We start from the raw sequence: 18,234 nt of genomic DNA on the forward strand, positions 1-18,234 counted from the left end.
TAATGATGTTGAGCATCTTTTCATGTAAATAGCAATTATAATTCATTGAGTGTTTACTACAAGCCAACACTTACTAAGTGCTTTCCACTTGATTACAGCACTAGGTAGTCTTGGCTCACTGGTGGAATACAGAGGGAGACCCCAGAGAAGGCTTCTGACAGAGTGGTGTCCTCAGCAGTGCACACTTCAGCTGGATTCTCTTTAAAGGTCTAGGGAGAGGCTGTGTGATACCTGGATCTGTCAACATCAAGAAGTTTCTAAACAGAGCTGGCCACCTGCATATACCGCACCTACCTGCTCAGTGTCTTGCTTGGATGTCTGCCCACATTCTTCACCAGTTTTCATTACATTGTTGAGGCAGTGAAAAAGGCAGACAGTCACCAGGATTTTGAAGCCCGGACGGCTGTTGTTCTGAAATGAGATCTTCTGTAACTGCTCACTCAGGTAAATAAGGGAATTGATGACATTGACCTGAGAATATTAGAAAGCAAACATACATCTTTGATGTGTCGTCTCCTATAATTTTTATTTAATACTCTCTATATATGTTTTTGTTCTGATTTTTTAATAAGCATGTATTACTTCTGTAATTTAAAAGCCCAAGAAAACTAAAATAGATTGCACTTACATGCTTATTGAAGAATATTTGAAAATATAGAAAATGGAAAAAAGAAAATTAAAATTCCAACTAATCCTACACTTTAACTTACTTATGTGTAGGAAGTAGAAGGAGGCATGAATAACGATGAGCTATAGCCCTGGTAAATGCAGTTGCAACAAATGCATATATCATAAACATGGGATTTTTGATACCTGTTTCAAGGCTGCATTACTTTAACTATGGCAAGGAGTGGATCTATTTTTGTCTCCCATGATTTCTCCTAACAAATGCATCTGAAAGGCAGGAATCTGATAAATGGGCCACGCAACATAAGCACAGTATGTATAAGAATGTCACTACTGATCAATTTATTCAGAATCTTCAGATTTAAAAGTACAAATACGCTTGCTAATATTTAAGTCCAGTCTGCACAAAATAGTTTTATAATGCTAAATTCTGCACAGGGCACAATCTCCAAATTCTCTTTTTTGGTTTTTCACTTTTGTGTTTCTCATGTCTTTTCCCCTCCTAATCATCCTTTGCTTACCTGAGCTGGTTTAGAAAATCTTGGGATAAAGGCTGTCAGTTTCTGCAGGACCTCACAAGCTTTCTGTAGTTTGTTGTGAGCTTGCAAATCACGAATTGCTCTGCTAAAGTTTCCTGCTATCACATCTATGACCTATCAGAAACAAAGAATTTTGTCAAAATTACTTATATAAAATTATTGCACTTTAGTAGTTCGAGACATTGTTGTAACCAGAGTTGACCTTTGATAACATTATAAGCTCTATGGACCACAGCCTCTTCATACAGTTATTACTTTGAGAAGCCTTCCTGCAAATGGACAGAATTTATTTTCACCTCTTTCATACAGTAGAGAAAATGAAAAACAAGGTGATACAATAATTGATCCAAGGGCAAATGAGTCTGTAAATTAGATGTATAGGAGTAAGTTTAAGTCTCACGGCCATGATCAAAGGTGAGAGAAGCCTGGAAATCAAAACGACAAAAACAAACTTTTCTGTTCAGAAGTATGTTTCTCCCACTGGTTTCCCACTGTGTTTATTTTGCTCAATTCAGGAGATCATGTTCAAGAGGGAATTATTTGAAATACCACAGAGTAGGCAATGGGAGGTAGAAAACCTCCCTGAGAAAACTGGATGTGGTCCCAAAGCTTAAGAGGCTACAGCTTTTGAACTGGAAGCCCAACCCTGAGATGATCTCTGCTTATGCCAATTATTTGCTTCATTTCTAGAGAGCAGCTCACTTAGAGCTTAATTCAAGAAATCTTTATTAAATACCTACTGTGTACTGCTAGGTGCTATATTGGACACAGGAGTTAGAGCAGTTACAGTCAGTCGCGATTCTTGCCCTCACGGACCACATAATTAAATTCGGTTATTCCTGATTCAAATGCTTTATAGGAGGTTGGGTCAGTTATAAAGTGATCTTAGAATTGAGGACCACCCATTTTGGTTTTATATTTGGGGACTGAGATGTAACTATGGGTGAGATATAGTTGCCACCCAACTACACGTTTGCCAGTGAAGGTCAGGTCTTATTTGCCATTCTAGCTATAGCCAGGAATGTCACTGAGGATGCTATATTTGGTATTTTAGAGCAGAACTTGTAACCAAGGCAGAATCATGGTATATTGTGCCATTTATTTAGTGTTTTTAAAATGTCTCTTAACAAAGTTTTATAGTGGTCTCCACAGAAGTCTTGCACATTTTTGGTTAGATTTGTCCCTAAGCACTTGCTATGATATTTTTTTAATCTAATTTTTAAAATGATTGTTGCTGATATGTAAAAATATAATTAATTTTAGTATGCTGATATGGTATTCAGCAACATTGCTAAATTCTCTTAATATTTGTAATAATTTATCTATAGATTCTTGAGTATTCTATGCTCTAGACTTTATTTAAGAAAAAAAGCCATGTTTTTGTTTAAGCTACTGTGGGTCAGTTTTTTTTCCCCAGCAGGATACAATTCTGACACAACAGTGAACATCTACCTAGTTTTTATTACCATTTAAAGCAGACATAGGGCTGGCCAGTTAGCTCAGTTGGTTAGAGTGCACAGTTGTAACACTGAGGTCAAGGGTTCAGGTCCCCATACTGGCCAGCTGCTAAAAAAAAAGCAGATCCAGATTAAGTAGGATATGTTTTAGTAGGGAAATGATAGATTGCATAGAAGTAGGGTGGGGGGTGGGGGTAGGGAGCAGAATGATTTTCTTCAGTCAACATTGTCAAAGTGGCTTTTCCTTTTTTTTCTAAATTTGTGGGAGAAAGGAAATAAGAGGAAAGGAGATAATGAATAAGAGGAATTGTCTAGGAGGGTTTGCTGCTGCTGAAAAAGTATGGCTGGTGAACAAAGCTTCTTCCCCAATTGAAGCATTAACTATGAGAGCATTAAATAAAACCAAGCCGTGACTTCAACTTCTCATATTTACCTGATCATATGTGTTCTGAAATGATGCTTGCAGATGAGTGGTGAAGACATCTTGATGGGAATCCTCTTTTGGACTTGAAGTTAATTCTACCAAAGATTTTCCAGCACGTGTTACAGACACAGGCTTGGTGAACTCTGTTACCACAGGGAGAGGCTGGCTGGTAGGTACAGGTGTGAATGACATTACCTGTGGATTGACCTTTGGTAATACTGAAGGAAATGGGCTGACGGAATGGCACAGAGTCTTGGACTAAAAGATAAAAATATGTGGAAAAAAAGGCTAACTCAGATTTTACCAAATAATGAATGATTAAGGCAGTGTTTTGCCAATTGCTCTGAAATGCCCATGTCCTGTGAGATGTTAATAGGCATTTCTGTCAAAAAGATCCTGTGCTCAAATAGCTTTGAAAACTCTGAATCCTATATTACCTCTTTTAAGGTTTACAATTTACATTGGTGTATTTATTCTCAATCATCAGTAAATTATTATTAAACATCTACCACGTGCTAAGCAATGTTGTGGAGGACTGGGAATAAATACCACAATACACAAAATGAGCCAAATTCCTGCCCTTGTATAGTCTCCATTGTAGTGGTGGAGACAGACAAATTATACCACGTATAAAATAAGTGCTATGAATAAAAAAATTAGGGTAAGCAGATGGAGAAAGGGTATGTTTCAGATAGGGTGCACAGAGGTAAGGAGAGGGCAGTTTTGCTGAGAGTTGAATAAAGGGAGAGAGAAAGCTCTGCTGGTATATTAGAGAAGAGCATCTGAGAAGTCCAAGGGCCCTGAGGCCACAGCCTGCCGGGTTTGCTTGAGGAAGAGCATGGAGGCTAGGTGGGCAAAGGCGGTAGGAGGGGAGATCAGAAAGATCCTGGGGGTGGGGGAGGTTACACGTCAGGCAATTGAGGGCAGTAGGATCTCACTTTGAATGAGAGGGGAAGACACTGGGGGCTTTGAAGAGCCGTGGCACGGTCTGATTCTGTTTTAAAGGATCACTCTGACTGCTGTGTGGAGAATGGATGGAAAAGAGGGCAAGAGTAGAAGCAAGAGATCAGTAGGAGACAAATGGAAAAGTTCAGATAGGAGATGATGGTGGCTTCGACCAGGTTGTGACAGTGGAGAGGACAGTGAGAAGGGGTTAGACTTGGAGCATAGGGAAGGCTCTGAGAAGTCCTGTAGTCAAAAAATCTTCCCTCTGGCAACATTTTGAAGGGGCAGAAAAACCCCACCTTTATCCCTTTAGGGTCCTAGTTGGGCTCAAGAATTAAATCGACATAAGATAGATTAACAGGGGAAAAGCATACAGATTTATTTAATACAAGTTTTACACGGCATGGGAGCCCTCATGAGGAAATCATGACCTGAAGAAGTGGTTAGAGTTGGTTACTTACACACTGAATTGGATAGAGAATAGTAAGTTGTGAAGAAATAACTAAACTACGAGGAGAAGCTTGAAAAGATGAGTTATTTTAACAAGGTCTGCACAAAATTCCCTTGGTCTTGACTTCTTGTCCTTGAGGGTGAAGATGTTGCATCTTTCACATGGGAATTTCATCTCTTGCTTTTAAGAAACAGCACAAAGGTCAGAGGGATCTTTATACACCTGCTGTTTCTCAAGTACCTTAAATTTAAACAGTCAAAAGGCCAGAGTGGTATATTTTTAACTTCTTCAATTTCAAGGGCTACTGGTTGTTATTCTGCCCAACATAGCTTAGGAAATAATGACTTAAATAATTTTAACTTCATCTCTGTTCTCTTTTACGCTGCTAGAAACACTTACTTTTTCAGTTAACATTGGATCAAATTAATGTAAATCTATATTTGGGCATCTGCCAAAAGTTTTCTATGTAGGACACAAAGGCAAGAAGTCTGAGAAACTTCTTGAAGGTGAAATTTCATAGATTATTCAGACAGTTTCTTTCTTTCTTTCTTTATTTTTTTAAAGATGACCAGTAAGGGGATCTCAATCCTTGGCTTGGTGTTGTCAGCACCACGCCCAGCCAGTGAGCTAATGGGTCATCCCTATGTGGGATCCGAACCCGTGGCCTTGGTGTTATCAGCACCACACTCTCCCGAGTGAGCCACGGGCCGGCCCTATTCAGACAGTTTCTATATTTATTTTCTTTTCATTCTGATTTCTTTCCTTTCCCTTTCTTTTTCTTTTTAAAAAATTTTATTTCATTGCATGTATTGTAAGATGCCATAAGTCCTTTGTGGAATGAAGCAGGGAATGAACAAGCAAACAGACAAATGATAATTATACCAATATGAAAACCAAAGAGAGGCTATAAAAATTTCTTTCATAAAGCACTCATTAAACCCAATTCTTTCCTGCTCTTAAGTACTTTCCTTTCCTTATTAGAAAACTATATCTAGAGCACTCCATGAGACAGAGTTGAATGCTAGCTGAACCCACCAGGTGCTGTGGGTTAAATGTGTCTCCCAAAATTTCATGTATTGAAAGCTTGATCCCCACTGTAATCCTGTAAAGAGGGTGGGAAATCTGACTATGGTGTCTGAAAGGTGGGGCCTTTAAGAGATGATTGGGTCATGAAGACCACGCTTTTATGAATGATTAATCCATTCATGATGTAATGGGTTAATGGTTTAGTTGGTTGTCTACAGGAGGGGCACTGATCGCTTTTTATTTATTTTTATTGAACCATAATTGATTACACATATTTGTGGGGTACAGAGTTGAATATCAATACCTGTGTACAACGTGTGATGATCAAATCAGGATATTTACCAGGTTCATCCTTACAAAAGAAAGCCATTCCTTTTGCCCATTAACCAATTTCTTGCTAAAACCCCTTCTCCTTCCCCTTTCCCACCTGTAGTAACCACAGTTTTGTTCTCTCCTTCTGAAAGTACCGATGGCTTTATAAGGAGAGCAAGTGAGCACATTATAGAGCTCTTGCCATTCTCGCCATTTGATACCTGCATTGCCATGCGACCCTGGAGGGAGTTCCTACCAAGAAGAAGGCCTTTACCAGATGTGTTCTCTGGACCTTGGACTTCCCAGTCTGCAAAACTGTAAGAAATAAATTTCATTTGTTTATAAATTACCCAGTTTCAGGTATTCAGTTATAAGCAACAGAAAATGGAATAATGCACCAGTTATAAGAACGTGTTTTAGAAAAGAACAACAGCTCTGTAAAGGTAAACAATTAAAACAAGATTTTGAAGAACAAAATTTTAATCAAAGGCAGAAGGAAGTAGAGAGGAAACATTAGAATCAGAAAGCATAGAACAAGATAAGAAATGATATCTGTTATTAAGATATTTTAAGTGCGATAAATGCTACTATAAAAAATAAAGATTAAGGTTAATTTCCCAAGGAAGGAATGCCTCTCTCTTGAGGGTTCCAGGAGATTAACCACTTCGGGGCCTCTCACTGCTCAGAAGAGATGGGCTTTGAGTAATCCTTTGCATCTTCCTCACCCAGGAGTAGAGGTCAAGATGGCGGAAGAGGAGAGCTGCCTGCCGCTTTTCCGCCACGAGTAGAAGCAGCCTGAGGCCCGTGCCAGATTCAGCTGTAGCAGAATCAGCGCAAAGGAATGGCTTCAAAAGGGTGTCTTTACCCTGCTGACAACTGGGAATCTTCCCCCAGCCCGCACACGCGACCCGCCGGTGCGCCACGGCCTGCGTCCCAGCCGCAGCTGCAGACGTGGAAACATGGAGGCCTGAGCTGGCGTGTGTCACCCCGGGCTGCAACGGTGACCGCGGCTTCTGACACCCTGCCCCCACCCACCGTCCCTGGAGCTGAAAGCGAATCAACCGGAAGCCAAGACAGGGAGACGTCCAGTGGGAGAGGCAGAAGCTCCGCAGAGACCACACACTCTGTGGGCCACCACTGCCTGATCCAACAGGTAGGCTTCACCGCGGCCACCCCGCTTCATTCCCAGCCAAGCCCAGTGCACACAGAGCGGGGAGTCGTCCGGCAGGGGAGGTGGGAACTCCACAGGGTCCACGCTGCTGCCGCGCAATCCAGCAGCAGGGAAGCTTCACCGCTGCCACCCGGCTCCATCCCAAGCCCGTCCTAGTGCGCACAGAGCAGGGAGACATCCTGCAGGGGAAGGGGAAGCTCTGCAGAGACCACAAGCTCTGCGGTGCCTTGGCGCATCCCAGCAGCCCGGGCCAGAGCGCAGGGAACAGGGAGTCACTGAGGTAGCCATACCAAATTGGCAACCCCAGCAACATCTTAGTCAGTCAATAGTGTCAAACCTGTGGACTGTGAAATCCCCTGCTACAATGAATAAACATCAAAGAAAAGATACCAGAAATACGAAAAATCAAGAAAGTATACCACCAAAGGGTAATAACTCTCAAGCTTTAGATCCTATAGAACAAGAAGCCCATGAAATGACTGACAAGGAATTTCGAGTGATAATTCTAAGGAAACTGAATGAGATACAAGAAAACTCAGTTAGACATCATGATGAAACGAGGAAAAGTATACAGGACCTGAAAGAGGAAATGTACAAGGAAATCAATGCCCTGAAAAAAAATGTAGCAGAACTTACTGAACTGAAGAAGTTATTCAGTGAAATAAAAAACACAATGGAGAGTTTAACCAACAGGCTTGTGGAAGTTGAAGAGAGAACCTCTGAACTTGAAGATGGGCTGTTTGAAATAACACAAGCAGACAAAAAAAAGAAAAAAGAATCAAAGGCATTGAAGAAAATCTGAGAGAGATATCAGACAACCTTAAGCGCTCAAATATCTGACACGTGGGTATTCCAGAAGGGGAAGAAAAAGGAGATTGCATTGAAAACATATTCAACAAAATAGTGGCAGAAAACTTCCCAGGTATAGGAAAAATCACAGATCTTCAGATCCAGGAAGCTCAACAATCTCCAAACGTATTCAACCCAAAAGGGTCTTCTCCAAGACATGTCATAGTCAAATTGGCAAAACCCAAAGACAAAGAGAGAATCTTAAAAGCTGCAAGAGAGAAGCATGAAATCACCTATAAGGGAGCCCTAATCAGGCTAACATCAGACTTTTCGTCACAAACCCTAAAAGCCAGAAAGGAATGGGATGATATATTCAAACTACTAAAAGACAGAGATTGTCAGCCAAGAATACTCTACCCTGCAAGGCTATCCTTCCGAAATGAAGGGCAAATAGTATATTTCTCAGACAAACAAAAACTGCGGGAGTTCACTACCACACTACCACCCTTACAAGAAATCCTCAAGGGAGTACTGGGTTTGGTTCCTGAAAAATAACTACCACTGCCATAAAAACCCAAGAAAAATCAAAACCCACTAGTATAATAAAAATGGCATTCATGAAGAGAAAACAAACAAACAAAAAGGCTATCTACAACCTAAGGAACTAACAAAGACAGAAAACAAACAGTAAATCAGAAAGCAAGGAACAAAAGACACCTAAGACAACCAAACAACAATCAAAAAAATGCTAGGAATAGACCGACAAGGAATTTCAAGTGATAATTCTAAGGAAACTGAATGAGATACAAGAAAACACAGCTAGACATCATGATGAAATGAAGAAGAGTATACAGGACCTGAAAGAGGAAATGTACAAAGAAATCAATGTCCTGAAAAAAAATGTAGCATAACTTGCTGAACTGAAGAAGTTATTCAGCGAAATAAAAAACACAACGGAGAGTTTAACCAGCAGGCTTGTCGAAGTTGAAGAGAGAACCTCTGAACTTGAAGATGGGCTGTTTGAAATAACACAAGCGGGACAAAAAGAAAGAAAAAAGAATCAAGGACATTGAAGAAAATCTGAGAGAGATATCAGACAACCTTAAGCGCTCAAATATCCGAGTCATGGGTATTCCAGAAGGGGAGGAAAATGGAGATTCCATTGAAAACATATTCAAAAAAATAGTGGCAGAAAACTTCCCAGGTATAGGAAAAGTCACAGATCTTCAGATCCAGGAACCTCAACAATCTCCAAATGTATTCAACCCAAAAAGGCCTTCTACAAGACATGTCATAGTCAAATTGGCAAAACTCAGAGACAAAGAGAGAATCTTAAAAGCTGCAAGAGAGAAGCGTCAAATCACCTATAAGGGAGCCCCAATCAGGCTAACATCAGACTTTTCATCACAAACCCTAAAAGCTAGAAAGGAATGGGATGATATTTTCAAAATACTAAAAGACAAAGATTGCCAGCCAAGAATACTCTACCCTGCAAGGCTATCCTTCCGAAATGAAGGGAAAATAGTATATTTCTCAGACAAACAAAAACTGCGGGAGTTCACTACCACACGACCACCCTTACAAGAAATCCTCAAGGGAGTACTGGGTTTGGTTCCTGAAAAATAACTACCACTGCCATAAAAACCAAGAAAAATCAAAACCCACTAGTATAATAAAAATGGCATTCATGAAGAGAAAACAAGCAAACAAAAACGCTGTCTACAACCTAAGGAACCAACAAACACAGAAACCAAACAGTAAATCAGAAAGCAAGAAACAAAAGACACCTAAGACAACCAAACAACCAATAAAATGCTAGGAATAAATCAACACCTTTCAAGAACAACTCTTAATGTAAAAGGCTTAAATTCCCCAATCAAAAGACACAGACTGGCTGACTGGATCAAAAAGGAGGACCCAACTATATGCTGAATACAAGAGACCCACCTCACCCATGAAGATTCACACAGACTAAGAGTGAAAGGATGGAAAAAGATTTACCATGCAAACAGAAAAGAAAAACGAGCTGGAGTAGCTATTCTTATATCTGACAAAATAGACTTTAAACTAAAAACCATAAAAAGAGACAATGAGAGACACTACTTAATGATAAAAGGACTGATCCATCAAGGAGACATAACAATTATAAATATGTACACACCCAATGTTGGAGCAGCCAGATTTATAAAACAAACTCTATTAGACCTAAAGAAGGAAATAGACACTAATACCATAATAGCAGGGGACCTGAACACCCCACTGTCAATATTGGACAGATCATCTAGGCAAAGAATCAGTAGAGAAACACAAGATCTAAACAAGACTCTAGACCAATTGGACTTGGCAGATATATAAGGAACATTCCATCCAACAATCTCAGAATATTCATTCTTCTCATCAGCACATGGATCATTCTCCAGGACAGATCACATATTAGGTCACAAATCAAGTCTCAATAAATTGAAAAAAATTGGAATTATCCCATGTATTTTCTCAGACCATAATGGATTAAAACTAGAAATCAATAACAAACGAAATTCTGGAAACTATACAAACACATGGAAATTAAACAGCATTCTACTTAATGACATATGGGTCCAAGAAAAAATCAAGCAGGAAATCAAAAAATTTATTGAAACTAATGAAAATAATGATACATCATACCAAAACCTGTGGGATACTGCAAAAGCAGTACTAAGGGGGAAATTAATTGCATTAAATGCTCACCTCAGAAGAATGGAAAGATGGCAAGTGAACAACCTAACACTTCACCTTAAAGAACTAGAAAAACAAGAACAATCCAAACCTAAAGTTAGCAGATGGAAAAAAATCATTAAGATCAGAGCAGAACTGAATGAAATTGAAACCCAAATAACAATACAAAAGATCAATGAATCAAAAAGTTGGTTTTTTGAAAAGATAAATAAAATTGACAAACCATTAGCATGGCTAACAAAAAAAAAAGAAGAGAGAAGATTCAAATAACAATAATTAGAAATAAAAAAGGTGATATTACAACTGATTCATCTGAAATACAAGGAATCATTCGAGATTACTACAAAAAACTATACGCCAACAAATTTGAAAATCTGGAGGAAATGGATAAATTTCTGAACACACATAAGCTCCCAAAACTGAGTCATGAAGATGTAGAAAATCTGAACAGACCAATAACAATAAAGGAGATTGAAGCTGTTATCAGAAAGCTCCCAACAAAGAAAAGTCCAGGACCACATGGATTCACAGCAGAAATTTTACCAAACATTCAAAGAGGAATTGACACCGATTGTTTACAAACTATTCCAAAAGATTGAAACAGATGCAAATCTCCCAAACTCATTCTATGAAGCAAACATCATCCTGATACCAAAACCAGGTAAAGATATAACCAAAAAAGAAAACTACAGGCCGATATCCTTGATGAATATAGATGCAAAAATCCTCAATAAAATACTAGCAAACAGAATACAGCAACACATACTTAAAATTATTCACCATGATCAAGTGGGATTCATCCCAGGGATGCAGGTTGGTTCATCCTATGCAAATCAATAAATGTGATACACCATATTAATAAAATCAAACACAAGGACCATATGATCATCTCTATAGATGCTGAAAAAGCATTTGATAAAATTTAACACTTGTTCATGAAAAGACTTTCTACAAGTTAGGTATAGATGGAACGTATCTCAACATAATTAAAGCCACATATGATAAACCCACTGCCAATATCATCCTGAATGGGGAAAAGCTGAAAGCTTTTCCTTTAAGAACAGGAACTAGACAAGGATGCCCACTCTCACCACTCCTATTCAACATAGTGTTGGAAGTACTAGCCAGAGCAATCAGAGAAGAGAAGGAAATAAAGGGCATCCAGATTGGAAAAGATGAAGTCAAACTGTCCCTGTTTGCAGATGACATGATCCTATATATCGAACAGCCTAAAGCCTCTACAAAAAAACTCTTCGAGTTGATAAATGATTTCAGCACAGTAGCAGGATACAAAATCAACACACAAAAATCAGTAGCATTTCTATTCTCCAATAGTGAACACGCAGAAAGGGAAATCAAGAAGACTTGCCCATTTACAATAGCCACCAAAAAAATAAAATACTTAGGAATTGAGTTAACCAAGGATGTGAAAAAATCTCTATAATGAGAACTACAAACCACTGCTGAGAGAAATTAGAGAGGATACCAGAAGACGGAAAGATACCCCATGCTCTTGGATTGGAAGAATCTACATAGTGAAAATGTCCAACACTTAGCAAAAAAAATAAAGCTGGAGGCATAACACTACCTGACTTTAAACTATACTACAAAGCTATAATAACCAAAACAGTATGGTACTGGCATAAAAACAGACACACTGATCAATGGAATAGAATAGAGAATCCAGAAATCAACCCACACACCTACAGCCATCTGATCTTTGACAAAGGCACCAAGCCTATACAATGGGGAAGAGACTGCCTCTTCAGCAAATGGTGCTGGGAGAACTGGTTATCAATATGCAGGAGAATGAAACTAGACCCACACCTTTGACCATACACTAAAGCCAACTCAAAATGGATTAAAGAATTAAATATACACCCTGAAACAATAGAACTTCTTAAAGAAAACATAGGAGAAACACTTCAGGAAGTAAGAGTGCACACAGACTTCATGAATACGACCCCAAAAGCACGGGCAACCAAAGCAAAAATAAACAAATGGGATTATATCAAACTAAAGAGCTTCTACACAGCAAAAGAAACAATTAACAGAGTTAAAAGACAACCAACAGAGTGGGAGAAAATATTTGCAAAATATACATCCGACAAAGGATTAATATCCAGAATATACAAGGAACTCAAACAACTTTACAAGAAAAAAACAAGCAACCCAATTAAAAAATGGGCAAAAGAGCTAAGTACGCATTTCTCTAAGGAAGATATACAAATGGCCAACAGACATGAAAAAATGCTCAACATCACTCAGCATCTGGGAAATGCAAATCAAAACTACACTGAGATACCATCTCACCCCAGTTAGGATGGCTAAAATCCAAAAGACTCTGAACGACAAATGCTGGCGAGGTTGCGGAGAAAAAGGAACTCTCATACATTGTTGGTGAACTGCAAAATGGTGCAGCCTCTATGGAAAATGGTATGGAGGTTCCTCAAACAATTGCAGATAGATCTACCATACAACCCAGCTATCCCACTGTTGGGAATATACCCAGAGGAATGGAAATCATCAAGTCGAATGTATACCTTTTCCCCAATGTTCATCGCAGCACTCTTTACAATAGCCAAGAGTTGGAACCAGCCCAAATGTCCATCATCAGATGAGTGGATACGGAAAAGGTGGTACATCTACACAATGGAATACTACTCAGCTATAAAAACGAATGAAATACTGCCATTTGCAACAACATGGATGGACCTTGAGAGAATTATATTAAGTGAAACAAGTCAGGCACAGAAAGACAAATACCACATGTTCTCACTTATTGGTGGGAGCTAAAAATAAATAAATTCGCACACACACACAAACGGGGTGGGGGGGAAGAAGACAGAACAACTGCAATTCCTTGAAGTTGATACGAGAAGCAAACAGAAAGGACATTGTCGGGAGGGAGGGGGGAGAGGGAGGAGGGAGGGAGGTATTTGTAATGGGCCACAATAATCAACCACATTGTATATTGATAAAATAAAATTAAGGAAAAAAAATTATAAAATAAAAAAAAATAAAGATTAAAAAAAGATTCTGAGAGGGGCTAAAATAATTAGATCCTTCTAAATGAAATTTAATAGAAATTTATAACAAAGTGATATAAAAAAATTAAAGGACTATACACATATAAGTATAAGGCAACCTCCAAAATAAGGCAATATCTTTTCCCAATGAGGAGATTTTGAGTCACATGTTGAGACTGGCTTTGTTCACTTAGCATAGTTCTCTCTGGCGATTCATCCAGGCTGTTGTGTATATCAATGGTTTGTCCATTTTTATTGCTGAATTTTATTCCATGGTGTGGATAACCAGAATTTTTTAACCATTCACCTCTTGAAGAACATTTGGGTTGTTTCCAGTTTTGGGCTATTTTGAATAAAGCTGCTATAAGCGTTCATATACATATTCTTACGTGAATATATGTCCTCATCTCCCTGCAATATTTGCCCAGAAGTGCAATTGCTCGGTTGTATGGCAGTAGCATATTTAGTTTTTTTAAGAAACTGCAAAACTGTTTTCCAGAGTGGCTATGCCATTTTACATTCCTACCGACAATGTTTGAGTGATCTGGTTTCTCTACTACCTCTCCAGAATTTGGTATTATCACTATTTTTTATTTCAGCCATTTTGATAGGTATGTAGTGATATCTCACTGTGATTTTAATTTGCATTTCCTTACTGGCTAATGATGTTGAATATCTTTTCATATACTTATTTGGCTTCTTTATATCCTCTTCAGTGAAATATCTCTTCATGTCTTTTGCCCATTTCCTAATTATATGGGGTTTTTTTTTTGTTTTTTTTTTCCGGTTGAGTTTTAAGAGTCCTTTACATATTCTGGATACAAGTCCTTTGTCTCATATGTGATTTGCAAATACTTTCTTCTGATCCGTGGTTTATCTCTCATCTTAACAGGGTCCTTTCGGAGCAAAAGTTTTAAAAAATTCGATCAAGTTCAATTTATCATTTTTTCCTTTTATGGACTGTGCTTTTGGGGTCAAGACTAAGAACTCTTTGCCTAGACTTTAATCCCAAAGATTTTCTCCTAAAAATCTCATAAATTAAAATTTTACATTTAAGTCCATGACCTATTTTGAGTTAGTTTCTTATATGGTGTGAGACTTAGGTCAAGGTTTATTTTTCTTCCTGTGGATGTTCAATTGCTCCAGCACCATTTGTTGAAAAGGCTATCTTTCCTCCATTGAATTGCTTTTGCACCCTTTTCAAAAATCAGTTGAGCATATTTGTGTGAGTTTTCCTCGGGCTCTCTATTTTGTTTCATTTATCTTTCTCTCTGCCAATATCACAGAAACTTGATTATCGTAGCTATATAATAAGTCTTGAAACCAGGTAGATGATTCTTCCCACACTGTTATATTTTTTCAAAATTGTTTTAGCTATTCTAGGTCCTTTTACTTTCCACATAAATTTTATAATAATCTTGTCTATTATCTATAAAAATTCTTGTTGGATTTTGATAGGAACTGTGTTCAACCTGTGTATCTCTCTGGGGAAAATTAACATCTTTGCCATGTTGAGTTTTCCAATCCATGAACACAGACCTCCTTCTATTTAGATGTTCTTTGATCTCTTTCATCATTGTTTTGTAGTTTTTAGTACACAAGTCCTACCTATGCTTTGTTAGATTTACACCTATTTCATTTTGAGGGACAATTGTAAACAGTATTGTATTTAAAATCTGGGTTTCTATGTCATTGCTAGTACACAGTGATTCCTGTTTATCTTGTATCCTGTGACTTTGCTCCCTTATTAGTTCCAGGAGATTTATTTTAGATTCCTGGGGATTATCTACAAGGACAATCATATCATCCTCAAATAGGAGAAAGATTGCAATGTATTCTATTTTAGTTACCCAAAATGTATTTGTGATTTTTTTTTAAAAAAGTGGAACAAAATTTTTACTTAGACAATTTAAGACATCATAAGGTCTCTGAGAATTCAGAGTTAAGAATAAATGCTTTATGTAAGCACAAAAGCAGAAACCACCAGGAAAAATATGCTTAATTAAAAAACAACAGCAACAACTAACACACACAGATACATACACATATAGCTTAATTCTGATCTCCTACTTCTGAGGAAGCAAACCTGTAACTGATAACCTCCTCACCTCTCATCTCATTTTTCTACGCCATATTCTGTTTTTCTCCTTTGTGTTCCCATTCTTCCCACTAAAGCCCAAGTGCTGAATGGATTAGGGATGTACATGTGAAAAATGAGGGCTATCAATACAATTTCTCCCGCACTCTGCCCAAGTCAAAACATGAGGGGAACATTACGGCACAACTCTTTTCCAGCTACCAGAGTGGGATGCATAAGGAAGTCACTCCAAATGAGCACAGTTTCTCACTCTAATCAATATCATGAGAATCAAAATTCCTATATCTGTCCTATGGTCTATCATTCACAGACTATTTAACTAGCACTCCCACGTGCACTCCTCATTTAGAATCAGTTTTAAAATTTTGGGTCTTCGGCAGCTTGTAGCTTCATTGCTTACCAACTTGGCAAATGAAATAATGCCCCAGTGAGTACATGTCTCCTTTGGATGAAATCCGATTTGAGTTTCTGGAAATGTGGGTGCAGCTGCTGGGCTGTGTTGCCCAGTGGGCTGCGACATCTGCTGAGGGAACCAGACCCAGATGAGCTGCATACTCAAAAGTCAGACATTTTAAAAAAGTAAATATGAAAAGCAAATTTGGCTGGCTTCCAAGAGGTGAAAATTCAGGATTTCCCCCCTCATAGATTTATTTTTTCATATTATGCATTCTTTATGACAAAGCTTAGTTTTAATTTAGCTAGACGTTAATGAAGATGATGAGATTGATATAACAACATTTTGGATTTTTCTGCGAAACTTTATGATTATGATTCATAATTTTGAAAATTCAATAGATAGATAATTTCTCTCCTAGTTTCTGTGCTAGGAAACTTGGAGCTGAGAATAATAAAGGGATATTCACCAGGAAGTAAAAATGACCATAAAAGGTTTCCCTCTTTAGAATTTTGCACAATACTTTTGGTGAAATATAAGGTAAGTTAACTTTAGATAGGTTTTGAGAAAAATCTCATCAGTCTTGCTACACAAACAAATCAATGGCTGTAATATAAAATGGAAATATTTCAGAGAAATCATGGTTGATGTAGTTACTGATTTTTCTGTACACAAAAGCAGAAAGATTAAAATAGTTTTCTTTCTCCTGTCCCAAATAAAATGTAAGGAAGTTTCCTTTATAAACACTAAACCCCATTGACTTACCTGGGTGGTTTTTTTCTCGATGCTTTCTTAACAGCATTAAATTTTGCCCTATTCACCACTTCTTCCCTTCTTTCAGAAAGTCCCAGATGAGATCTTGAATTTCCTGGTTCCAAGTGTAAGGTGTCCTCCCTGAACATGACAGTAATTTTCTGCTTCCTCAAAGCTACAGTGAAATCTGTTAAGTTGATGACAATTATTTTTTCTTTGTTGCTGAAGGTTATTTAGCTTACTTCCTAGAATGAGACCAATCTGATGTATAACCAAAGCCAGGTTCTTCTTTTGAAGAACATTTTTTTTTTTCTATGAACTGTGAGCAAGAGAAGTATAGGGCTTCAGAGGCTGCCTGATCCTTTAATATATATCTTGCTGGGTTTGTCTTATTTTATTAGTTATTATTCTTTTATGAATTGGGAATAATACGCAAAGGAGACAAAGGTTTTGCTTTGTTTTCTTTTGAGGACCCAGGTGGAGTCCCTATAAGCTGAAAATAAGTAGCAGAGATCAATAAAGCAACGAGCTTTTACAGCTGGGGAACCATCATTTGTGTCTACACAACTGGATATACTTTCAGCAAATAAAGATCTATTATAAAGCAAAGTCTAAGCTGTAAGGGGGTAAAGAATAATGAATATCTAAGTCAATGTTGCTAAAAATTTATAAATGTACTTCAAAAAACCCAGAAAACCATTCTCGCAAATTCCTAGGGCTGATTTTTTTTTTTTTTTTTAATTTTTATTTTGTCGATATTCATTGTGGCTGATTATTGCCCTAGGGCTGATTTTTTAAAAATAAATTTTATTGTGTACATTTAAGGTATACAACATGATGTTATGGAATACATATAGATAGTAAGAAGGTTACTATAGTGAAGCAAATTAACATATTGATCATTTCACATAGACATACATTCTTTTGTTTTGGTGGCAAGAGCAGCTAAAATGTACTCATTTAACATGAATCCCATATAAAGCACAATTTCATTACCTATAGCTCTCGCGTTGTATCTTAGATCTCTAGACTAGTTCATCCTACATATCTGCTACACCTAGGATTGATTTAAATTACAGTATTGTTATTTAAATACATGCAAACAAAAGTAGGCACAAACTCTTATCCTAAAGCCAAAGAATAAATATTTGATGAAAGAATGAGTACAAATTAAATACAAACAAAATTGAAAACCAATGATATCCAAATGTTGCCGAACTAAACAGCAGTTAAACATGGTTCAGGCCTACGACTGCACAGGGTCTTTTGAATTTGGCCTGCATGCTCTTTTCATGCTGTATGGAAGATTCAATTCTCTCACCATTTTCCTTTATTTGACTTGCTGAAAGACCTTTGTTCATACAACATGTCATTCGGTCTTCACGTGTTGCACACCCATTATTGATGTATTACAGCTAGCTCTCTTTCTTGGTACCAAAAGTGATCATAGATGAAAACAAATGCCATCACCCCAGCCCAGCCAAGCGACACCTCCGCCAGGCGG

General features: G+C 37.9%; 1 protein-coding gene across 1 annotated transcript in view; it reads right to left on the reverse strand.

Moving 5' to 3' along the window:
• PKD1L3 (polycystin 1 like 3, transient receptor potential channel interacting) overlaps positions 1 to 18,216 on the reverse strand; it is a 63,106-nt gene extending 44,890 nt beyond the window's left edge. The window contains 6 exon segments of the mRNA XM_063110112.1: positions 295 to 471; positions 1,149 to 1,280; positions 3,057 to 3,305; positions 6,003 to 6,096; positions 16,743 to 16,917; positions 18,052 to 18,216. Of these exon segments, the coding sequence (XP_062966182.1) occupies positions 295 to 471; positions 1,149 to 1,280; positions 3,057 to 3,305; positions 6,003 to 6,096; positions 16,743 to 16,917; positions 18,052 to 18,103 (879 nt within the window). The 5' untranslated portion in view covers positions 18,104 to 18,216.
• Positions 18,217 to 18,234: the final 18 nt, after the last annotated feature.

The sequence above is a fragment of the Cynocephalus volans genome, chromosome 10 (assembly GCF_027409185.1).
Source record: "Cynocephalus volans isolate mCynVol1 chromosome 10, mCynVol1.pri, whole genome shotgun sequence".
NCBI classification, from domain to species: Eukaryota; Metazoa; Chordata; class Mammalia; order Dermoptera; family Cynocephalidae; genus Cynocephalus; species Cynocephalus volans.